The 24,899-nt window shown below is 39.5% G+C and overlaps 1 protein-coding gene across 5 annotated transcripts in view; it reads right to left on the reverse strand.

Annotated features, from left to right (window-relative positions):
• COL4A5 (collagen type IV alpha 5 chain) overlaps positions 1 to 24,899 on the reverse strand; it is a 93,603-nt gene that overhangs the window by 32,137 nt on the left and 36,567 nt on the right. For all 5 annotated transcript variants that reach the window (XM_040614186.1, XM_040614183.1, XM_040614185.1 and 2 more), the window contains exons 3-30: positions 24,442 to 24,531; positions 23,137 to 23,181; positions 22,324 to 22,368; positions 22,155 to 22,217; positions 21,252 to 21,305; positions 20,508 to 20,534; positions 19,138 to 19,218; positions 18,061 to 18,123; positions 17,445 to 17,480; positions 17,305 to 17,346; positions 17,107 to 17,199; positions 14,871 to 14,924; positions 14,707 to 14,763; positions 12,475 to 12,519; positions 12,327 to 12,380; positions 12,108 to 12,149; positions 11,518 to 11,650; positions 10,547 to 10,720; positions 9,265 to 9,348; positions 7,908 to 8,000; positions 7,261 to 7,331; positions 6,868 to 7,059; positions 6,251 to 6,419; positions 5,490 to 5,582; positions 5,295 to 5,399; positions 4,629 to 4,726; positions 4,212 to 4,362; positions 3,460 to 3,573 (exon numbers count right to left, since the gene is read on the reverse strand). In XM_040614186.1, the coding sequence (XP_040470120.1) occupies positions 3,460 to 3,573; positions 4,212 to 4,362; positions 4,629 to 4,726; positions 5,295 to 5,399; positions 5,490 to 5,582; positions 6,251 to 6,419; positions 6,868 to 7,059; positions 7,261 to 7,331; positions 7,908 to 8,000; positions 9,265 to 9,348; positions 10,547 to 10,720; positions 11,518 to 11,650; positions 12,108 to 12,149; positions 12,327 to 12,380; positions 12,475 to 12,519; positions 14,707 to 14,763; positions 14,871 to 14,924; positions 17,107 to 17,199; positions 17,305 to 17,346; positions 17,445 to 17,480; positions 18,061 to 18,123; positions 19,138 to 19,218; positions 20,508 to 20,534; positions 21,252 to 21,305; positions 22,155 to 22,217; positions 22,324 to 22,368; positions 23,137 to 23,181; positions 24,442 to 24,531 (2,368 nt within the window). The remainder of the gene's footprint in view (positions 1 to 3,459; positions 3,574 to 4,211; positions 4,363 to 4,628; positions 4,727 to 5,294; positions 5,400 to 5,489; positions 5,583 to 6,250; positions 6,420 to 6,867; positions 7,060 to 7,260; positions 7,332 to 7,907; positions 8,001 to 9,264; positions 9,349 to 10,546; positions 10,721 to 11,517; positions 11,651 to 12,107; positions 12,150 to 12,326; positions 12,381 to 12,474; positions 12,520 to 14,706; positions 14,764 to 14,870; positions 14,925 to 17,106; positions 17,200 to 17,304; positions 17,347 to 17,444; positions 17,481 to 18,060; positions 18,124 to 19,137; positions 19,219 to 20,507; positions 20,535 to 21,251; positions 21,306 to 22,154; positions 22,218 to 22,323; positions 22,369 to 23,136; positions 23,182 to 24,441; positions 24,532 to 24,899) is intronic.

Genomic DNA, 24,899 nt, shown 5'->3' on the forward strand with positions numbered 1-24,899 from the left:
TACCCTGAAGTTACCAAAACCAAATCCAAGTACAAAGAATACAACATTAATGCAGTTAAGGGAAGCCAGACTGCAAGGAAACCCGAGGTCTTTTTCAAAGTGCAGCCACCACTTTATGCAGAAACAAGAAACTCTGTGAGATATTTTCAAATACTGACGGTACATTTTTTTAAAAAATATATTATTTCCCCCTCTCTCCTTGTTGAGTACTCTCTTCGCAACTGGGGAACAAGGTTTTTCTGAACTTTTTCTTATATAAAACTGTCATTAGTAGAGACTGGCTTGGACACCTCCTGAACATGAGAATACACCCTACCAACCTACTTCTTGTTGATCTGCATCACGTTCTGGTACATCCCCTCGAATAGGGATTTTCAAAAGATACTGCTTCTTTATAACACAAAAACCCTCAAAACAATTTCCCCCCCATTCTTTTAGTTCTATTATGCAAATTTACATTGCTACACCTACAGAAATTGTATATTGCACGTTACATACCCTAGCACAGTCTACTGAGATTATGACAACACCATGCCAAAACCTCATAAATTACTACAAGGCAGTATTACTATAACTCTGTAATGGTGACCCCCACTTCTGACTACAGGAACAAGTTTAGGAGTGATGTCATGATGTGTTCTTTGCACACTAAAAAAGCAGATTAAGTTTTCTTGACAGCATAGGCTATAGATTTCCACTTATTTAATGATAAGCATATTGCCCTCTGGCAGCAGCTTATCACTGCATTAAACTATGGTGTCATGTGCCTGAAACTGCTTACTTTGCAGAGAAAAACAGTACCAGAGGATGGATAGGGACTGCACATGCTCTGTTTAAGGGGTCTCCACAAGCAAGTGGCAAAAAAATTAGTAAGAAAATTATATGTAACCCAGTAATAGGACAAACTCCATATCTAGAATGATAAAGATACTTTTTCAAATATAAATTCTTTCAAATTGAATTTCTGGTTCTCAAAAATGTAGCCATATCACAATACAGACGACAATAAATTCTAAAGTAATTTGTTACATATTCAAAAAAAAGAATAACTTCAAACTATTTGAAGAAGTGGTGGTGCACAGAAATGGAATTCTGAACAGGGAAATCCTTTAAAGAATTTTCCAAATTATGTGAAAAACAGAGCCCCAGAAACTTTACCCTAATGTTGCAAAAAGGAAGAGAATCAAAACAGCCTAGTAAAACAAAGAAGGGATGGGAGACAGGAAGGTAAGGCATTCTGCACAAAACAGAGAAAGAGAAGTGCCAAGGGAAATCACAAGGACTTCTCAAGTGGGACCTTCAACCGTGCACTGTATTTCAGAGTCACCACGCTGTTAGTAGCCAGTGGTTAGTCAGTACAGACATGAAGAGCGAAACTGTAAGCATTTCAAATCTACAAATGCTAGTAATAATTGCACATTTGTCAAAACTGGTATTTTGCAGAATAAATCAGTGATCACATGAAATCAAATTCTGGCTAGCACCAGAAGAGATGTTACAGGAAGACAAAAGAACATGCATTGGATGAAACATTCAGACACATACTAATATATTGCACACAGCCCCCCCCCCCCCCCCCCCCAATACACACTTGTGTTGCCTTCTGTTTCAGCTCAGCCTCAGGTGCAACCATAGGTTCAGGACAGTATAGTAAACACTGTAAACCAGGCAGAGGACCCACCTGCTAGCTCAGGGAACTTCTGTGCACATTGTCCAGACACCTGTCCCTAGCTCTTAATACTGGACACATTCAAGGCTTGCTGATGCAGCGACCACATATTCCTTTCGCCGCTGGGAAACTTGTGAAAAAGTATACTTAAATAGGACCCGCACTTCATGTCTGTGAGTAGAACTCAAACTCCATGGGCCTACTTACTGAAATGCATGCCTGCCTTCAAGTTAAGCACTTCACTGAATCTCACAGTTCATAAAGATCTAAATATGAACAACCAATCTTGACTGACGGCCTCACAGTTGGCCATGAAGTTTTCAGCATGCATTGTGAACAACGCCAATCCGAGTGCTGGCATACAAACACATTCAAAATGTGTAGTTCATGGACATGCAATGTAACCAGTCACACAGGCATGGCAAGAACCAGATGGGGTTTGAAGTGTTTCAGCAGCAGGCATGCTCAAGTCCACAGAGGACAGAGTCACTGTGGTGACTGCCACACATTTGCAACACCAGGTGTTGGTGCACAGCAAGCCCATCCACCAAATGAAGGAGAAAAGAAACTTCCCTAAACAAACTTTATGAATAGAATGATGTGCACGTATGCACAGGCACCCTTTCTGCACAGAGATGAAACAAGTTTGTATCTTCATCAGTCACCAGTCATTTTAGACAAAAGACAATCAAACTCCCTTCAGAGATGTATTCCTAATTACCAATATCTTTAGATTCTACTTTGTCAACCTACTTTAAACCTATCAGGACTCACAAAACTTGTTGGCTTTGCAGAAAAAACAAGTGTGTGTGAGGGAATCAGGAACCCCAGAATTCAGAGGTTTCTGTAACAGGAATGCTAAACTTCTTTTCCAGGTGTGTTATGACAAGATGAACATGTAGAGCCTTTTTTACTAACAGGCTTTCGTTAAAACATTATCATATCGTTACTTGGAGAACATTTTCTCCTCTACAAAATAATGAACCAGCTAGTTTGGAATACTCATGCTTTCTTCCTTTCCACATTAACAGAGTCAAATTGTGCTTCAGCTTCCATCTTGGAAAAAAAGAAAAAAGGAAAAAAAATAAAAGTGCCTAGCCACATAAGGGAAAACTTGAATCTGAATTACTCCCATGATTTTGCACTCACCATGTAAGTAGAGGGAGGAAAAATAGCACTGTATAGGGGATTGAGTTTGTCTGCTTTTTTTCCAAGTCAGAAATTAATTTTTGAGATAATAATGTAAAATTTATTTAAAAATGCCTGTCACTCAGTAAATTTGGAACATACTTTGGTAAACTAGAAAACTGCTCTGGAATTTAAGAACCATCTTCCTATTTGAAACAATGTAATGACAGCGCAGTACAGGCAGCTGAAGGTGGCTTCCATCCTCTTCTGTATCCCCAAGCCCTCTGCACTGACATTGTGCTCCCTTCTGTCTTGTCCTGAACAGTCCTGTGATAAACTTCACAGAGATTTTGTCACTATCTGCTCACAACACTTTCTAGGCTATGTGCTGAGGCTCCAAGCCTTCTCCAAAGTGAGCTTTTACACCCTTGACACCTCCCCAAGTTGTACAAATGGCAGGGCTGAATGTAATTCCACTTCCCATTTCAGCAAAAAACATGATGTACCAAGTTTTGCCTGCGTGACTGGCAAAGCAGCCAAGCTAATAGATAGGAAGTCTCTGCCTTTCCTTGCCTACCTGTTCAGTGGGGCCTTCAGCATGCTGTATACCTGCTTGGTGTATGCCAGAGATAACCTAAGTGTACAATTCATGCGAGTTTTACCTGGGGGGCCAACAGGACCTGGAGGTCCTGGAGATCCAGGTGGACCTTGACCACCAATGCCAGGGATGCCTGGTGGGCCTGGGAGTCCTGGTGGTCCACTTGGTCCAGGTTCACCTAAAAGAATGCTCTTGTTTAGTTAAACAGTGAACTCAGTTCAGAGATACTTGCTGTCAGAAGTAGAGAAGTTGTACTCAAAATTTCATCCTTGTATGCAAACAAAGGGAAAAAACCCACCATACTTCAGAGGGTATTTCTGAAAACCAGTGATTTGTCCTCACTCTGTGTGGAATGCATGCAGTTTACATTTCAGGGCTACACAGAGAAATGTTATTGCATCATAATCCACATCAAACTCAACAGATGCTCTCCAGCAAACCAGGCATGCTCTGCAGTTCAATACAGACAATGATTAACAGCAGGAATTCATGAATTGCTAACCCTCTGCATATTGAAGCACAGCACATCTAAATGACAGTTATTCTCTTGAAGAAGTTTTACCCCAACGTTAACATGATTTGTCTTAAGAATACACTTTCAGATACGGACCCACAGGTTGGTATTTACTCCCTTGCATGCTTGCCTTTTGAGAACACAAGCTTCCATTTACACAGGTGTGTCTGATTTGGGAAAATGGGCCCTGAAGTAATTGCTCTGAAGTCAGCACTGCTTGTATTTAACTGCCATATGGCTGCCAGCACATCTACATTTTTAAAAGTTCAACAGGGAACAGAAAAGGGGAGAGTTCTCCATACCTTTGGGCCCTGGAGTTCCATCAAAACCTGCCCGTCCTGGGAGACCAGGGTTTCCTGGGAAGCCAGGATCACCTTTGGGCCCTTGAACTCCCTTTGTGCCTGGTGGTCCTGGGGGTCCAGGTGGTCCTGGAACTCCAAATCCACGATCCCCCTATAACAAACAAACTATTTTTTGAAAGGAAGTTTTCTAAGTTCAGCCTCTCCTAAAAATGTTAAAGTAAAAAGAAAAAAATGCCCATCATCTTAGAGTTCAGTTTCTTTTTTCCTATGCTCACTCAAACCTCAAGTAGAGAACTTCCACACCATCAAAAGCTGACAACAACAGGTGAAATCCTCCCCACCTCCCCACCAACTTCCCACTGATGCAGAAGAACCTCTATGAAAGTGAAGTTTAATATTAAACAAGCAAACACAGACCTTCTGTCCTGGGAAACCAGGTGGTCCAGGAGGTCCATCTAGACCAGGGCGACCTGGAGTTCCTGGAGCTCCGGGGGGGCCTGGAGTCCCTGGGAAACCTAACATGACAGGGAGGTCAGAGCAGCAGAATAGAGGACACCGGAGACCATTAGAACACTTCCAGAAATGCTTTCGACCCATGAAAAGTGGTATCTGAAAACAGGTTCTGTGCTTCTTCAAGCACACTTGAGGGTACCCGTTTGGTTGAGATTATCTTTTGAGCACACAGTCTTTGCACAGAGGATCTCTGGGACTCCTCTCAGAGGAGGGGACTCCCTGTGCTTTGTGCTTTAATAAAAATTACACAGATCACATTGGAAACATTGATATTTTAGGGCAGCATTTGGAGATCATTTATTGATTCAAGCTCAACATTCACTATTTCCCAGGGTTTTACCCATTTACTTTTGTGTCCTTGGTTTACTGTTTACCGTGAAAAGAGGAATAACAGCTCAGCAGGATTTTTTTCCTAGTGCTTCTGAAACTATTACAAAGATGTATAAAGACAAATATATTTTAAAGGTTTCTAGAGACAGAAATCAACCCGCCGGGAAAAAGTGAAGAGACACAACCCTCTATGTCTCCTCTTGCAGCCAGTACAATACAGTAACATGGCTGTAAACATACCTTTTGGGCCTGGTGGACCTGGAAGTCCAATGCCAGGAATACCTGGCTCTCCCTTTGCACCTGGGATGCCTGATAAGCCACGCTGACCTGGCTGACCAGGATCTCCTGCAAAAAGAAGAAAATCAACATAGTCATCAAGAATCAGTCAGAATTAAAAGCTCTTGGAATTCCCCGGATATCTAGTTGCTGCTTTACCTGGAAGACCTGGGTCACCATTTCTTCCTGGAGGACCAGGAGGGCCTGGAACTCCTGGTTCTGTAATAGTCTGGCCAGGGTCACCTTTTGGACCTAAACCCAAAAAGTAGAAATATTTCATCACTCAGTAGGAGTTTCTTCTCTGTTTTCCTTTGAGCAGAGAAAGATGCTAGCCACATCCCAAGCTTACAAAGAGCTTAAAAACCAGCAAGACTACCCAATAGGCTATCTGCCCCTGAGCTCCCTATAGCACTTAGAGGATTTGAAACATTGTTTAATGTTAAGACAGCTTTCTTGAAATGTTATTTTTTCTAGCTTCCTTCTAGGTACCATCATGTGTATAGTACTTTCCATAGCTGACACCAACACAACTTGATCAGGATCTGTGTCGTTGACAAGAAAGTAACAAAAGTAGACTTGTTCAAAGCAAACCCTTGTTTTCAAAAAATGCTGTAGTTGCAGTATTATTAAGCGTAAGTCACATGGTGGTTACAATATATTTCCACTATAGTCAGTTGAAGAGAAGCTTCTCAAGAAGTCACAGCAGAACGGTGAGTCACGTGCCTATAGTAACATGGCACAAATTCTGCTCACTTTGTGAGTCTGTGATGACCTTCAGCAAAGGAGCTTACAAATATTAGGTCTTACAACGCCTTTGAGAAAACTTTAAAAGCAGCATTATGTTCTCAGAACTATCTGGAGCAAAAGGACAAAACTTGATTTTACAGCTTTTGTTCAATAGCACACAGAGAACAACTCACCAGGAACCCCAGGAGGCCCGGGACGGCCTGAAACACCTTGGATGCCCTTTTCACCAGGTGAACCTTGTGGACCAAAACCAGGAGGTCCAGGAAGTCCTTTGTCTCCAGGAGGACCTGGTATTCCTGGATCACCTGGAATACCCATTTCTCCTTTGAATGCAACACTGCCCTGAAAAAAGGAAGAGCAGGATGGGAAAGAGGAACGTATCTTTACTAGCAAAGGAGTAAAGTGTTTCATTGTTGTTTTTTTTTGAAACTCTGAGAGTTTCCATCCTTCTAACTCTCAAGGCCATCAGCTGCCTACATCTTACTAACATGGTTGAGATAAGGTCTAACTCTGGCTACTTAATTCATCACACTACATATGTGAAATATAGACAATGGAAGAAGGGACCATCTGATACTACCCAAGAGGTCTCAGCTTATTTTTAGAGGCACTGACAGATTCAGAGAGTAGCTCTGTATATCATCACTAGATTGACATCTACTGAAGAGAATTACTGTGTTAGTCACGTTCAGAAAAAAGCACAGTTGCCAGTCCTTTGATCTGCACTACGTCAAATACATCCAGGACCTCCCAAAACATCTGTCCAGACACAGCATAAAATGTAACTCACAGGTTCCCCCTTAGGGCCAGGTAGACCTGGCAGTCCATCTCGCCCAGGAGTGCCATCTATGCCAGGAAGACCTGGAGGTCCTGGGAAGCCGGGGTCTCCTTTGTCACCTTTCATTCTTGGAGAAGTCAGGACATCCCCTGGGTCTCCTTTAGGACCAGGTCTCCCAGGAGCACCTGGGGACCCTGGGAATCCCTGAAGGGGAAGAAAAAAAAGAAAAAAAAAGAAGTTTTTCACTTCCTCTCTGAGTTTGGCACAATACAAGAATTATGCATTCAAGCTAATTATGGAAAAAAAAAATTAGACAAGAATTCATGTCTGCTGTGTACAGATCTACCAAACATGCAAGATAAATGAGACACTGTTTTCCCACCAGAACATAACACCACCACTTACTGGTGGCCCTACAAGGCCAGTTAATCCAGGAAGCCCCTTTTCACCTTTTGGTCCAGGAAAACCAGGAGAACCTGAGTAGTGCAGAAAAACATAAAAGAAAAACATAAAACTGTAGAAGCTGTAAATATCAAGCATGCTGTTTGCATAAGATAGTAGCTAAGCTTTTTTAAGACCAGGCAAGATTTAGTTGGGGTTCTTTGGAGAACTTGATTTTACTTGAGCAGAACAAACTCTGAAACTCTAGGTTTAATCAGTAGTGTCAAAAAATGTCACACCTTCCAGCTCCTCTATCATTTCAGGAATAGCAAGTAGTAGAAGTTAATTTCTCTTTTTCAGTTAAATCTATAGCAGATCATAAACCTTCAAAACACAGAATGCTTGGACGTCTGTCTTTGATCAGAGGGGTTTTTTTTAGAAAGACTAGATTTTCAAAAAATGAGTGATTTTTTTACACATATCCAGCCTGTTTCTTCCTAACACTCCCCAGCTGGGCTAAATATGACATGCACCAAGTATTTACTGGAGCTGGCAACTGCATCTGGATTTGTACACAATAGACAGATATCATTAACATTATACACAGATACTAGGATACAAAAGTGACTGTATGGAATATAATAAGCAGAATAGTGAAGACTTCAGCTTACCTGGACTACCTGGAGGTCCTGGTGGTCCTCTCTCCCCAGGAGGCCCAGTTACTCCAGCTCCTATGCAATTGAAGCATGTGTCTCCTTGATCACCTAAAAAGATTTGCATTGAAAAAGTATACTTAAGCATCAGATCTTAGACAACACTAAAAGAATTCAGCACAACAGCAATTGTTTTCTTGCTACTGAACTATAATACCATGTCTAAAATTATTATTTTATGTAATTATATGATTGCTTAAATATTAGAAGGCTTCCCCCATAAAAGCCAAACTGAAGTTTTTTGGTTGCTAGGAGTCAGACAACTAATATCAGATATGATTATAATTTATTTAGGATAATGCAAAATAAATTAAAACAGAAAAAATGTTTTCAATAATGAAAAATAAAACTGTGGACTTTTTCTCCTTAGTAAAAGAGTCTTCTTCTAAAGTAAGTACTTGACCCTTCAAATTACAACTCTAAAACACATATATCAAAATCCCAAACTTTAATTAAACTCCAAGAGTGCAAGTCCAAGAGTACTGGGAATGTTTCATTGATTTGACAATAGACTGAACTTATTTCATTAAAAAACAAATAAACAAAAAACAAACCCCAAAAACCCCAAAGAAAGAATGGTTTCAATAAGTTTAGGAATTTCCTTCACATAAAGACTTTTCTGACATTCATCAATGTACTATTTAAGTACTTAATTTAGGGTAATTAATTAATCCTTATAATCTCCATGACAAAAAAAAGACTTCTGTTTGAAAGAAGTACACAATCAAGTGAGATGCCCAAAGTCATCTAGGATGTCCATGGTTGAGCTAGGAAAAGATTCTCACTTACCCATATCAGCATCCTCATTGCAAGGTTGTCTTTTTGGAAACAAGGATACACATTAAAGATGTCTTTCTTTTGCTTATCAAACAAACAAACTCATTGTAGATTGACCAATTCAAATTAGGAATCTTGCATTTCTAATTTCAGTGTTGCTTTCCATTAAAAATGTCAATTTTTTTCATGAAGTAAGTGTAAAACTTTTTCACATAGAACTGGTAACTGCTGTCACAAAGCATTTAGTTGCTGTCTACCTGGGAGATACTCATAAACCTGAACTTCCATTTTAATTTCACCATGATCCATGCTAGGCCCTAGCATTGGTTGTACCCTCAGTCACTTTGAGATTCCTGTGCTTTAACACTACATGAGGGACTATCCTACACTCAAACAAAACAGCTTTCTTACTCAGAAACAGAAAATATCTGCACTCACCCTAGGAAGAGTCACTGTTTATCCTTATTTAATACAGGGTTTATATTGTTTAACAAGTTTTAACAAAAAGAGAAAAAACAAGATAGCCATGCCACTGCACCTTTTTGGCCTCGCTCCCCTGTAAAGCCTTGTTGTCCTGGAATTCCTGGAGGACCTGGTGGCCCCTGCTCACATAACCCTTCACCTAGGGAAAATTGAGAGGTTTAATGATGAATTTGTGTTAGACTAACAGCAGCGTTGAATGTATGTACAAAAATATACTTCCTAGTATTTGTGCAAATATTTTAATATACCCACACAATCACAGACCAAACATTTTGGCAATTCAGACAGAGGACTGATAATGACAACCCACCAATCTAATCCAAACTCAAAATGAAACACTCAGGATATTACACAACAGTAATCAGTTCTCTTTCATAACCTCAACTATCTCCCACTATTTCCCACAGCCTACAGAATTCCATCTCTACACTACATTCTGCTAGTCAGCCTCATATCATAAATGCACGTGTATGAAGTATCATCAGAGTTAGGGGGCTTAAAAAGCCAATGCCAACTATTGCTCCCTGAATCATGTTAGCTCCTCTCCACTACGGCTTTCCAGTTCTCGTACTCCATCTCCCAATCCCTACTTCCCTTATACCAAAAAGGAGCTAAGAGCCTTCATCCAAAGTGTCCACTCCCAAGCTAATTTTTTGTGGTCTACACACTGGAATATCTATGAAATGAAATTGGAATCTTGTGAAAAATTATTCATTTGACTCTCCTGGTATCACAACTCTTAGAAGGAAACACTCCCTCCAAGCATTGATTAGATCGTATCATGAAAGCTGAATTTAGTCCAGGCAGGGTCAAAGTGGTTACTTCCTGCTTTATGCATAAATTTTAACGTAACTTTCTAATAGGTGGATTAAATAGGATGTAACATAAATTGGAAAAAAATTATTTTTGTGTATCTGGGCCAAATTTGCTTGGCTTTGGAGGACTGTAATTACTGTGTGAGTTAGCACAAAGGTCCCTGATGTCTGACAAGATACCTTCTTGCCCAGTCTAGCTGCATGTTACAGATAAATCACAGCAGAGCTCATCTGAGGTAGAAAGAGGCAGGATAAAGCCAGACTGCAACTCACACCACTAAATTCCAAAATTCTGTAATTGTCCTTAAGGCTAGAGCTCCCCTACAAATGTCCTGATTTGCAATGGGAGTGACTTGGAGAATGTATATGAATAGCTCATGGACTTCAGCTGCTGATAAACTACATCTTTGGAGGTGGAATTGAAAAAAAAAAAAGGGAGGGGAGGGAGGGGAAGAAAATAAAAGAATGAATGTCAAAGCTGTTCAGTCTCTTCTACTTGCTGTGTGTGTGGTCATCACTTACCAGGAGGAACAGATGGTGCAGGTGGCCCTGGAGGACCTGGTGGTCCTGGAGGTCCTCGTGGTCCATCAAGTCCTGGTTGCCCCGGAATAGAAACACCAGGTAAACCTGGATCTCCCTTCTGTCCTCTCTCACCAGGTAAGCCAGGTGGGCCAGGAGGTCCAACAGTAGTGATCCCTATGATGGGAAGAACTTAGTTCCTTGATAGCTCAAAGGCTTAAATCACTTTCATGCAAGGATGACAATGATATATGATGAACAACATGCTATGGATACGACTGTGTCTTTCCAGGTAAGTACTCTGTAACATTTCTTCCATGGAATCAAACTACATGTCGATGTGCAGTGTTTGACATATGCACATTTCACATTTTCAGAGATTTTTGTTTGAAAAATTGACCTGAGACTCAACAACTAAGTTCATGCAGGAAAAAAATAAAACAGGACTAATGAAAGGAAGTGCTGATGGAAAAAAGAACATTTACAAGCTGTAACGTTAGAATCCTAATGGTCTTCTCTAAGCATGTGTAAGGCAAATACAGGTGTCGCCACTTACTCCCATTGTAGAGTCAGATCATCTCCTCCTTTAGTACTGCCAATGTTCAGCAGAGTCTAGGTTTGATGGCCAGGTACCAGACTTCCAATATGTAATACCTTCTCTGTGTAATGCAGTGTGTGATGTATGCTATAGGTAAGTGATATGATTACCCCTAAGACCATTAAGCTAGTATCTGTTTGACAGCCTTGATGATTAGCATCCTGTGTTTGCCACAGCGGAGGCAATGAACGTTCAGAATTCCTCATATTATCCCTGTAAGCTAAGGACCACCCTTCAAGCTCAAAGGTAGCTCTGAATAATTCTGCCTTTACTTTCTGCTCAGTCCATCTGTCAAAAGGAGCGTGAAGAGACTGTGAACCTAAATATCCATTCAGACATTTGAGCATATAACTTATTCTAATGTTTGCAGTCCTACCTGGAGAACCTGGCAAGCCAGGTGGGCCTGGCCTACCAGAGAATCCACGCTCCCCTTTGGCTCCCGGCAGTCCTGGCAATCCTTTGCTGCCTTTTGGTCCCACTGCTGCATCAATGCCTGGTCTTGAAATGACCTGTAAATTTCACGTTCATGTGAAACAACTTGCCAACAGTCACTGGAATGGTAAAGAAATGTGAGGGCGGAAAAGTTCAACACACTTTGAACCTTAGACCAATGACAGGATGCTTTTTCCTGCTCCACTGAAATACCACGTAAAATTCCAGTAAAGAGCTCACTCCAATAGGAAGCACTTCAACTGCCAAGCCAACAGCCAGTTATAACAGACTTCAGTGAAGCTGACTAAATTTCTGCTGGTCTGAGGTTATAGTCTAGCATCGTTTGTTACCTAGCAAATACTAGAGCATGGAATCTATCTGGAAAGAAGGAAACAATCATTTCTATTAGTGAACATATGAAATCTTTACTGGTTCTGTTATTGTTATACCCAGAGACAGGACTCACAGTCGCCCAAGAACTATGACAAAACAACACTGCCAACCAAATGCAGAAAGAAAAGATCAGCAACTTACAATTCCAGGAGGACCAGGGGGACCAATGTCACCTTTTTCACCCTACAATGAAATTAGGAGCATTTTTTACAGTGCGCATTATTACAAAAGAAAGTTATCACAAATATTTTTCAACACTGTAACAGCATAGGGAATGCAATCATTGCTCAATTAGAACTGAACTCCGTGATGGCAGATTTTTAAGCTACTATAGCAATAATATCAAAAAAATGGGCATACCTTTTCACCCTCTCTTCCTGGAGCACCGTTTATTCCAGGCCCACCAGGTAAACCCTTCAAGAAAAGAGAATCACACTCAGATCTTCTCCATATCTGAAGAAAAGCTTATAAGGAGTCTGCTTAGATTAGAAATGTAGGAGTTACTCACATCCCTACCAGGCTGACCAGGCTCTCCATCTTTGCCAGGCTTTCCCTTCAAAGACATAAACACGCATTGAAATAAAATGCTTCAGTGGTGAAGAATTCTTATGGAAATTATGTTACTTATTTCCCATTTTTCAAGAATGCAGTCCTTGTGACACATGTGTCAAAACCATCAAGTATAGTCAATGGAATTATCTAAACTGAGGTTTTCATTTTGAAAACCAGAGCACAAAAAAACATGACAAGTCTCAAAGAAATGTGCGAATAGAGCACAAAATGATCTCCAGTTAACTCCTGCTAATTCATTGTGTTTAATAACTCCTTTTATGCTAACATTAGAGAAAACCTTTATTTGGAAAACAGATCCTAACTCCCTAAACACTAGAACATTATATTTAATTAGGAAATTAGTATAATGTGACTAGTGAAAATTAAATAAAAACATTTTTGTGTTTGAATTTTAACCCTCCTTTAAACCAAATGCAATTCCCTGAAGAATAGTATCAACAAAAATAAAAAGTGCAATTCCACTTAAAGAAGTGACTTCTAAAAACCACATATTCTTGCTGAACAGATTTGCCACTGCTGCAATAAAAGTAGTGAGCTCCACTTTATTCCAGACCATTCACTGGGCAAGACAAATAGAACTCTACTGTTAGCATTACAGAAGCGGTATGTATAGGGGTCACCTGCTGCAACATAACTAGAATAGGTCATTAAATTTCACCAGTGTCAAGATCAACTCTCAGTCATTGAGAAGTTGATAGTAAGACCTGACAGACACAGTGTATTAGAGTATAATGTGATTTGTGAATTCTTTATTATTAGTAATGAGTTCTGATTCTCAAAAACGAGGTTTTAAGATTTCCTGTGGATTTGCAGAACTACCTGTTTGATTACATGCACTGACATTTTATGAGTATATCTGAAATGGGTTTGAACCACACAGAATCATATGGGGCCCTAAAAGGCAGCTTTAAAGTAATTTCAGAGCAAAACTGCAGTTTAAGCATGCAGCATGCCCAAATTCAGAGTAATAAAAACAAACAAAAATGTTGGTGAACAACCTTTGGCAAAAGACATCTGCCATACCCCTTAAGACTTTCATCCTTTCAGATCTTTGCAAATTTATGTGGTTCCCATTTACTTTTGCAGAGAGAAGCAACTCAGAAAATAAAATTCAAAACCACCTCAAAATATAATGAGAATTTTGGCCTTGTAAATCTGCCTCATTTGTTATGTTCCTTAAAGAAGGCAAATCAAAGCCCTCTTGTAAATCTCAGCAACTAAGAAGGATTTTATCTAGAATACCAAACATTTGTTTCCACTGTATTTATTTCCTTCAGAGATTGGAAAACCTATTACCAGCATGTTTCTAAACAGTGTTTATATATTGTCCAATTAACTTGAGCAATACTTGTGTCTTGTTTTCAAAGGGGCCTGTTATGTTGATGACACTATGGGTTCAGCAGATGTGAAAGTGAAAATACAGAATGCTTTGAGCTGGTAGCAACTTGTCTTTTCCTTGCTGGTTCAGCCCATGCTATTTTCATCCTATTTCTTAGCACTTTTATGATTTTCCTCAGCTTTCCTGAGCTGTGAAACCCAAGTAAATTTAAATTCCAGGATGGATTTGAGTCTAGACAGGAACAAAGTGACTCATGCTATCCCTAGATGCAGCTATCCTGAACTCGTCCCCTCCCCAGACAGATAAACTGAAGTAGTCTCGTGGGAAGTGACAAATGGACTTTTGTTCTTAATGCAGCGTTCAGAGGTTTGGTTTTGTGACTCACTTCACAAGTAAACTCACTGAGAATGAGTACATAGACCAGTTTAAATATATACTAATTTCATGCTGCTTGGCAACCCAGTACATAATAAACCAAATGAAGACCCTCTCCAAAAAGGAAACAGAAAACTGCTGCTTCAGTCAAGCAGTCCAATAACTTTGAAGAAGGTTTCCACATGTAATCAGGTAACACCATTCAAATTATTTTCTCTAGCCCCCAAAACTAAGATCTACATGTAGATAATTCTACCAGAAAGCACTGAGAGGTCGACACCTAGAAGCACTTTCATGAACCAGATGTGTCATCTACTAGTTTGCCAGGTTATGGAGAAATAAAAGAAGTCTCTTACCCAGAGGCTGATGGCCCCACCCGAATTCAACATTTGCTTAATTCTCAAAGATAACACTGATTGGAAAGATAAGTGTTTGGTTAAGCAGACTACTTACTCTTTTGCCTGGTTCTCCTTGCTCACCTTTTTCACCTTTTACGCCACCGGGAAGACCCTGGACACACAAACGTCATCTTAAACTGAGTCCACAAGCCAGAGTAGAATGAATTTACAGTTCTGATACAGATGCAACAAAAAAAGAACTAAAAGAGGACTACTCACAGGAGGGCCTTGTGGCCCAGGAAGTCCTGGTGGGCCTGGATCACCTGGAATACCCTGTCAAGCATGGGCAAAGAAAAAGATGATTAAAGCCTTCATCACTCCTAGTAGCTCTGCTGATTTTTTTTTAAAAAAAGAATCTTTTTTTCCCCTGTCATTTAGATTTCCAAGTACTATGAATGGTAAAGGATCATATTTATTCTTTCTTTGTGTGGAACTTCAAGCGCATCTATAAACTTTACTAACTGCTCATCCTGTTTATTTAGATTCTCTCCACTAAGACACAACTGCCTCCTGTGTGCACTGCAGCAGCTGGTTTGGTGGCCTGCAGCTGTTATACAATAATAAAAAGAAGGAAGAAAAAAACGGAAAGACATAAAGAACAAATGCCAGATCCTGCTGAAATTACAGGAGCAACAGTCATTAGATTACTGGTAATTGCTGAAGTTGTGAGGCCGTCAGGATCAGTAGAGTGTTTCTCAGACAAGTGTCACGGGATCAGTGTGTTAAAAAGTTAGGGTTTCTATTCTGTCTTGTTACACTTTTATACAAGTTCTTAAGTCTCTTCACCACCAACATAAAGAAAAGCTACAGGCTATTTAATCCACAAAAGGTTTCTGTGCAGAGTTTCTGTTATTTTTTTGGAGGCCTCCCACTCTTTTACAAGTCCATCTATACACTTGATTTTTCAGTCAGAGCTCATAGGTGGAGGTACACACCAGAACTTTGTGTATATCTCACAAAAAAATATGGGTAATATTGACATTTTTTACTGATTGTGTACTACCAAGCATAACCTTTGTTGAAATGAAAACAAATTTTTAAACTTTGAAATTATTATTAATGTTGGTCAAAGGCAACACACATAGACTATGTTTGTAAGTCTTAGTGCTTTAAAAGGAATGTCGTTAGAATACTTTTATGTTGTACATTTATATAACTTAATGCCAGTACAATTAGTCCTTCAGAGATCCCTGATGACAGCGGAAAATTACTCTGACTCTAATAAAGTCAGATGATTTTTTCCTTCAACGATTGTGTGGTCAAAATGTCACCTTGTGTTTTCTTAGAACTATAAAGACCCACGCTGCTCTTTACCTTCTGTCCTACTATCCAGTAAAACAGAGGCAAAACCAGAGATTGAGATTTCTAGGGTGACTGCACATTGCAAATGTACATCAGTGGATAGCTCTAGGTAATGCCTATTCTAAAAGGAAGCGTAACAAAGGGTTTTGATCAAGATGAAGAGCAGCATTGTCCTACACCTGCCAAAATAAAATACTGCTGCATACCAAAGCTTTCTTCTCTGGCACATTTCCCAAGATGACAAGGTGGAAAGGAAGAAATGGATCCAAATATAAACGGAAGAAACAGTTTAAAGTTTAAAGCTCAGTTAACACAGTGACAACTGCAAAATAACCAGATATAAATCCCATCACTCACCACTCTTGCCTCAAAGCATCTGCCTCAACTCTTCTATTATTCAGGGTGATATTTGAGAATACCACAGAAACTTCAAAGAAAACATGAAATCCAGGCACCCGCAATCCTGCTGGTGCTGTTCAGCCTATCTATGACTGGCACCCAGAATCAAATGGCACAGTGAAATGTTCTCCAGTGAAGAAAGGAAAAAATGTAATAAAAGTGGCAATTCTCTTAATGACTTTTTGCCATTTATGGGTGGGGAAGGATCCATGCAAATCAAACCAAAAGTTTGAGCTTACTGTCACAATATGGCTTGATATTTACTTTTGAGAGGCCAGAAACAGGGAAAGCACTTTATTCAGACCACAAGGAAGAAAGATCTTGGGGCATCACTAAAGACCAGAAGAAAAAAAAAAGTAAAAAGAAAAAAAAATTGAGTTAAAATTTTTGAAAGGCTTCCTCACAATGGATGGCATAGATGGTTAATTAATGGGAATCTGAATCCCCAGACAGCTTTGAAAATCACAGCCTGGGTGTTCCATGGAACGAGAATATTTTAACTGCTTTTACTGTTGCTATGAAATCCTTTAAGAGATTTTCTTAAGAATAGTCATTTTACTAAGGGAAGTAACTGAGCTAATGTGACTGGCATGCCTTCTATTAAAGAAAAAGTATCAGGCCCAAAATATTCAGTTCTTTGAGAAAAATAATAGAACTTCTGCAGTAAGCAGGATGCAAGTATATATAAGCTAAACCAACAGAGGTTACAGCTTGATCACATGCTCATTGCAGATGGATATAGTTTCCCACTCACCTGATCTCCTTTCTGAAACTCAATGTCATTTGGTCTCTTCTGTTCTCCAATTTGTCCTGGTGGCCCTGGAGGTCCCTGAAGACCTTGTTCACCCTAAGGTGCAAGAAGATGGCAGTTTTCTACAGGCAATACAAACCCAAATGGCATGCATAAATATTTTGAAAATAAGCAAAAATATCATCATGATCACCTACTCACTTTTTCACCTTTGGGTCCTTGGAAATTCAAACCCATATTACCCTGCAAAAAGTATAACTCATCAGCCCTTAGAAGTCACAAATGAACAGAAAGAAAAACAAAACAGTCCATCACCACCATCAATGAGGGAAAGAAAATACCTTAGGTCCTGGCAGCCCTGGTGGACCAGGAGGTCCCTATTAAAAGAGGAAACAAAAAATAGAAGTCACTTCCAAGCACTTTGCATGCCTCTTTGTGTGTGTATGTGGAGAAACAAACCATCAAAACCCAATGTCGCTACATTAACAATGATTTCAATGACTCCTCTGCATTATACCCATGTTGACAAGGCACCTTGCTTTCCTGCGAGAACTCTTCCTCATGCTATTCAACCTCACAAATATGTGAGAAACTCGTTCTTCCTTTAAGTGGAGAGTCACATAAAATCAAATAGGTATTAAACCTTGAGGGAAGAATGATCCTGGTCTAAATAAGCTAAATCTTGTCCCTCAGGTTTCACACAAACAAGGAGCCCGCACCACAATTCAGCTTGATTTAAAGGAGAAGAGGCCTGGGAACAGGCTGTTTCAAACGTATCGCATTCAAAGGTGTACAGTAGCAGCTCCAGGGTGAACTGGATGCACGGTTCCCGTTGTCTTCATACCAAGTCTTGACTACCAAGATTTCTTCACTTTATTGACCTGCCTTTGAGCATGTGAAACAAAGAGGTAACCGCCCCATTTAACACTTTATGGGTAACAGGTTAAAGAAACTTACTGTCAAACCTGGGGGCCCTGGAGGGCCAACTGGACCTGGTATTCCCATGGCGCCAGGTGGGCCCTGTTGAGAAAATGGAGGCGGCTATGAGAAAAGCACCTTTTTATCAAAAAGACCAAACCAGTGAGGTAAAAAAGGTAAAACAACCCCAACAGCCGGCACTCCATACATGTCCAATCAAAGAAGCTGACCACTAACCTACCAATCTGTCCTTGTGGAAAGGCCTAAAGAAGTGTACATCATGTTAGGAGTGTTCTGCTCTCAACATCAATACATGTCTTTGGCTTGGATAAGGGAATGCTTTTTTGTTTCTTTTGAACTACTTTTGCTCTTTCTTTCTCTTCATGCACTGAGAGAGAACAACAAAACACTTTGTATTTGTGATTCCTCCCAGCCAGAAACAGACAATAGGGAAGCACAGATCAGAGGAACAGAAATGCTAACAGGCTCAGTCTGGTCAGAATAGCCTGGGGCTTGCCTCTCTGTACCAGGAAATGGGAGTCTGGCTGCTGTCCAGTCCAGGCCGATAGACTCATTTTCTGCTCCCCTTGTTCTTCCACTAAAGCAATGAATGGCTCAGTGGGGAAGCACAGGGCCTGGAGTCACTAGCTGTTTTCACAGAAGACTGCTGGGAGAACAGAAACACTGTTCAGGAGGTACAACATGAAGAGAACAGCTGAGACGTAACCCTCTCTTCTCACCACCCAAAATAGTGGCTACAGGCCAGAAAGGCAGATGTTTCTGGCTTTACCTCAGGGTGAAGAAGGGAAAGGAACTCCAGAACTGATACAGAGAATGTCTAGGAAGGGGTAAAAATGCAGAGGGAACAGAGAAGCAAGTCAGTAACTGTGAGTACTGCTGTCTGCTGGATACCACTTTCCTGACCAGGGACCCTTCTGGCCTCTGTGCATCACCCTATTAAAAGCAACATGGAGGCACTTACTTTCCCTCGGGCCATGAACTAGAGGTATATTAAATGTGAGCCCTGCTTCTCCACATAAACGTATGGATCCCCTAGCACCAAATGTTCCAATCTTTTTGGCAGAACACAGCCTAATAGTACTTTACTCAACTTACAGGTATCCCTGGAAGACCTGGAAATCCGGGGTCGCCCTTCTGTCCTGGCAGGAAGGATGTAATTATTTCACCTGCTTCACCCTGGAAGAAAAAGAGTTAACTTTAATTAATAGTACATTTTACAATTCTTTACCACCATTCTGACTCCAAAGGATGCAGAAAGGCTCTTAAGACTCTGAGAGACTAAGAGTTATGCTACACCCTAGCAGTACTCTTTAATATAAGTAGTACAAGATTCTCCAAGAACAGCTCTTTTTAGGAGAGATGAGGATTCTTTAAATGGCTAAAGTGCCAACTATTAAAAGCTCTTTTTTTTTTTTTGTATGTACAAATGTATCAGCATTGATTTAAATTCCAAAAGATTAAGGGATTGAAATACAAATAAAGAAAGAGACATTGTAGCTCCATGGGAAAGCTGTAGATAGGACACAACAGAAAAAAAGGCTCACTCAGCTTTTTGCAATGTCCAACCTCATGAGATTAATGCTGAGTATACTGTTATAAAAGTCATGCTTCATGTTCTACACTGAAGCACAGTTTCTTATTAATTTCAGGGAATATCTTTCTTTTAAAAGTGTATGTTCTGATCAGCTTACCTTTTATTATCTTTAAAACAATTTGGAAGAAAAGTCACTGAGAAAAACAATTCAGCTTAATAGTCACAATTTCCCAGCACCAGTGTTATGCTGTCCTTGAGTTTATTGAAATAATTCTGTGGGTCAAGTTTCCTTTCAAATAGATTTGAATCAAACCTGACGTTTTGGCCCATGCTCAAATAGGTCAAGCATACAAAAAAAAACCCCACCCCTTAAAAAATAAGAGAGGTCCTTAAGGTCCAAAGTCAAACTATGAGACTACTTACATTAGAAGAAAAAGCCATCTATGTACTATCTACATCTATGTACTTTCTACACAGTAGAAAGCATGTTTTCTCAAAAGGAATGTAAGCTGTTGCACTATTCTCTTCACTGGATGTTGTAAGTTATTATTGCATAGTGTCTAGTAGTGTTCTTGAGCACGGACCGGTAGACTACTGGTGCATTTGGGTTTTCATAGGCATTTTCCTAACTCGATGCCTCACAATACAAACAGACACTGTCTCTCACACTTGCAAGGAAACCAGCTTCAGAAAACAATCTACTACTTCTGGAACTACTGACTAAAAACTGAGTAAAGCTACTGCAGAATTTCCAGTTAGTTGCACTGGAGTGGCCTAGAAACACTAAGCTTTCTGCAGAACGTCACTCCAGATTCCAGTGGAGTCCATGGTCTTGCATAAAAGCAAGTAGGTTATTTATGTCAGCTCGCACTGATCACAATGCACACCTGTGCCTGGTTAATACTGTGATGTGTGAGTACAGAACACTTACCTTCATACCTGGCAGACCAGGGGGTCCCTTTGTTTAAAAGAAACAAAAAATAAAAAAAGATCAATAGAAATAAATCTTTGGTATGTTACTTGCAAACCGGTAATCAGATCTACGCCAAGAGGCAAGCATTAAAGACAGAAATCTAAAAAAAGATACGAAATAGAAGAAAATCAATTTTTTATCATCTTCAGAATCAAGTGGAAAAATGACAGTACTTTCACACTGAATGCTGAGCATTAAAGGGACTACATTTCCATTTCCTAGCAATTTGTTTCTTTATTGTCTCCTGTTATCTGTACTGTCTACTGCATTTCCTTCTGTTTGTACTTTGGTTCTGACAGTCACTCTGCTGTACAACCTTGTGTTTTCCAATGAAAACATCCTACACTGTCTTTTTTTGCCCCACTAATCACCAGTAAGAATCTTTAGATGTACAGGATGACAGTATCAAGATCGTTCTTCTCTGACACATATACATGTATTTGTATTTTTCTGCAGGTGGCAAAGCATCTCAGCATATGAGAATTCAAAGGGCTTTTTATTAGCTTTACCACAGCATGCAGCAGAAAACCTCACTTTTATTGGATATCTAAAATTCTGATTAACCATAAAAAAATAGATTCTTATTTATTAAAAGTACATAAGAACTGCAAAAAGAGGCTGATATTTATCTGATCTTTCACAGACCTAAGTAGAAGTCTTTCAATGGATTACAGGGAGCTGATCGGGAAATCTTTTACTTACAGGAGGCCCTTGTAAACCAGGAAAACCTGGACTGCCTGGGAATCCACGCTCTCCCTTAGGGATGAAGAAAACAATTAATCAAAACATAACACACCCAGATAAACAAATTTTGACTGAAAAGTCCAATTTCATTGCTAGCTTATGACTTCAGAGCAGCAAATTGTATTGCAACAAGCTATAAGATAAAGTAAACCAAACAAATATAAACAAACATTAAATATATAAACAATAAATATGAAAAGCCTATATATAGTTTGTTAAATCACACAAATGATTAAAACAGAGCTTTCCATATTTAGATATTTTCACATACTTCCAGGCAAAGTACTATACTACAGAGATGGAAAACAGATATAATGCTATAAAAGATCAATTTCTCTTATGGAATGATCATAATGTGAAGCTAAGTAACATGTTAGAATAAAAGTGACTCCTTTCAAGAAGGATACTGAATCAGTATCTTCAACGCAATATTATTAAAAATTGATAATTAAAAAGTCCCACTGTTAGGTAATGAGTTTTCTTTGGCAGCATGAGTCTACTACAAAAATGACATACAGCGTATGATCCAACTATCCGACACTCCTCTCACTTGTTAGCTATAAAATTAAGGATTAGAACAAAGAATTTAACTACACTGGTTGCAGTGTATATAAGTTGGTTGTATATATATGTTGTGGCTCGGTGCTGCCAATTTCTGGCAAAATTTGTGCTTTACACACCAGACCATGACCCCTTCTCTCAGATGCATGTGTAAATCTGCATTGTCTTAGAATTACCTGCACAACTCAGTAATGACAAGTACTGCTGCACATAAGAAACTAAACCTATTGGCTACAGGCAGGAGAACAAGAACTCCATTGTATTGTGGATGCATCATTAAGAATTTTAAAGAGATTCAACCTTTGTTCCATTGCATCCTGGGATACCCTGAGGTCCTGGTGGCCCATCTTGCCCTGGTAATCCCTTTAAAGTGAAAAAAAGGAAAGGAGAATTAGCTTGCAGGATGTTCTTCTGGGCCTGAAAGACAAAAGGGAATAGATTCATATCTATACAGTTCATTCCTACTCACAGGAAGCCCTGGTGTTCCTGGAAATCCTGGAAGCCCTGGTGGTCCCTAGAAGGAAATTAACCACATATGTTTTAAACAGTATGGTATGAATGGAAGTGCAAAAGGATTTACCAAGATTTTATTAAATGTAAATGCAACCTATTTGTGCATATGTAAGTAAAGAAAAACAGAAACATCTGAATCACCTGTAAAAAAAGAATGCCATGCTGGACAGCCATCAAGGTTCTTACCCTTTTATCAGCGAAATACCCACAAAAACACAGAGAAGACAATGCAGAACAACTAAAGTAATACTATGAAGATATAGTCAGAAAATAAATGAACACTCATGGTATGGAAAATGGATGTGTCTCAATGAAGTCAGAGATACATCAATTGTCACCAGCTGAGGGGTCTGACAAGAAGAAAAAGCAAAGGCACAAAACCTAAAGGATTTCAAGACAAATTGGCTTCTCCCATAGCGACCCTATGTATACAGTGTCTACTTCAGAATAAACTGAAGCAAAGTTATTGCCACTTGTTTAGGTTCGGTATAGTAAAACAGATCAAACAAATATTGGGGCCACTTTCCCTAATGAGTTATAGTAATGGTAAGAATGTAATTCAAGCAATACAGAAGATTGTATTACTTATGTAACCTTATATTACTTGTAAAATGTAATACAATCTTTTCTAGCTGGTAGATAAATTATTCTTCAGATTTAAGCTAATTTTTTCATCCCATAAATCACCACTTCTGTGAGGACACACTCCATGCTTGGCAGTCTTTACCCATAATTCCAATATATCCCCCAAAACTGCATCAACACTTACTCTGATTCCTTTGGGTCCAATAGGCCCTGGAAGTCCATCATCACCCTAAAAGAAACCAACAAACAAACAAAACACACTCAAGTTTTGCAGTCTGCCTTTCTATCAAATGAAACTACGCATAATACAATTTCTTCTACGCGGTTATAGTAAGTGGACTAAAAGCTTTATTAGTTGTAATTTCCCGAGTAAAAGTGTTCAAAGTTATTTTATTTTGGGCTTTGGACTTTGAATTGAAAAGTATTTGTTACAGCTGACAAACCAAGACTCAAAGGAAATGTTTTTTTAAAAAGCTATTTAAGATTGCTTACATGCAGCTACCGGGCATGTACTGTCATCCAATATCCCACAGTGACCTCTTGTGGGCAACACGAGACATAAAACACTAAACGTGATCGACACCGTACCAGGATTATTTTGTATTACGGATAACGCAGAACTTCTTATAAAAATCTTGAGAAGAAAAGGCATTTATGAAATAAAAATATAATCAGCGTTTCTAGTCCAAGACCCTCCTGTGGTTTCACTCTCATTATATCCAATTTATCTTTTCTTTTAGTGTCGCCTTTTGGGTTTTTTCTTACCACCTACCTTTTTTTCTCTTTGCTTCTTTTTGTTGTGCTTCTGTTAGTTTATACTGTGAGCATTTGCAAAAGAAATGGTAGATGCCGGATAATCTTGTGTATACTAAACACAAATGCATTTAGAGGAAGGTTTTTCAACATTTTAATGCTATATTGCATCATCTGAGCATAATGATGTAATTCAGTAGCAAATAAAAATAAATCAAAACCCTCCAAGGAAAGCAAGGAGCATTCCTCAGTTGTCTGTGCATGGGTTCAGCGAGGCCTTCATTTGCATTGCCTCACCCAAAACCAGGCCAGGAATGCCACCAGGTGCAAACAACAGTTTACCCCTGTGGTGGGACCCCTCCGGGCAGCTGACAGCCCAGCACCACTCTTACCAGTAAGCTAAGCAATGGAGCGCATTATCACAAGGACTAATAAAATTACATTACAGCACCTTGCCAAACCTGTTCTTTAACCTTAATCTGCAGTACCTAGTGAGAGGATACAAGTGCACATGTAGTGTTTGCAAGCACGTGTGTAGGTGAAGAACAGGAAACTTTGAGCAATCTTTTTCCTCTGGTTGACCAATCCAACAGAAAACCTGTCATATCCCAACATCTGAAGATTTTGACTGTGAAATCAATGATAATCTGGAGTTCTGGAATGATTTAGCATCTGCACTATCAGCAAGCAAACACTACCTAGAATTTTCATCCAATTCAAGTGAATTGGGACTTACCTTTGAGCCTCTTGGACCAGGAGGTCCTTCTGGTCCTGGAAAGCCAGGCAAACCTGGCTGTCCTTCCAAGCCTGGGAATCCCCTTTCACCCTACAAAAAGAGAAAACATCATAGCGGAGGTGTAACATGACAAAAGCACAAGTTATGATTGAAAAATTCATAAAACACATTATCTTTCCACTCTTCTGTAGGAAGTCAGAGAAAGAAGCAAACACTACGATTAAACATCTCACCTGCTCAGCTATAGAAATTCCTGAAAATACACATACATTGCCTTTAACCGCTTCACTTAAACAGGTTTCATAGGAAGTTTATCCAGTATTTAAGCCACCTACTTACCAAAATAATTCAATCATCTGTTTCCCCTGTGCTGCTTAAATACACAGAACTCTTTACCACTTCCTACAAAAACATAGCTTTATTGATTATTAAGTCTCTCCCAAAAATTCACCTCTGCT

Source organism: Falco naumanni, chromosome 14 (assembly GCF_017639655.2).
Source record: "Falco naumanni isolate bFalNau1 chromosome 14, bFalNau1.pat, whole genome shotgun sequence".
Lineage (NCBI taxonomy): Eukaryota > Metazoa > Chordata > Aves > Falconiformes > Falconidae > Falco > Falco naumanni.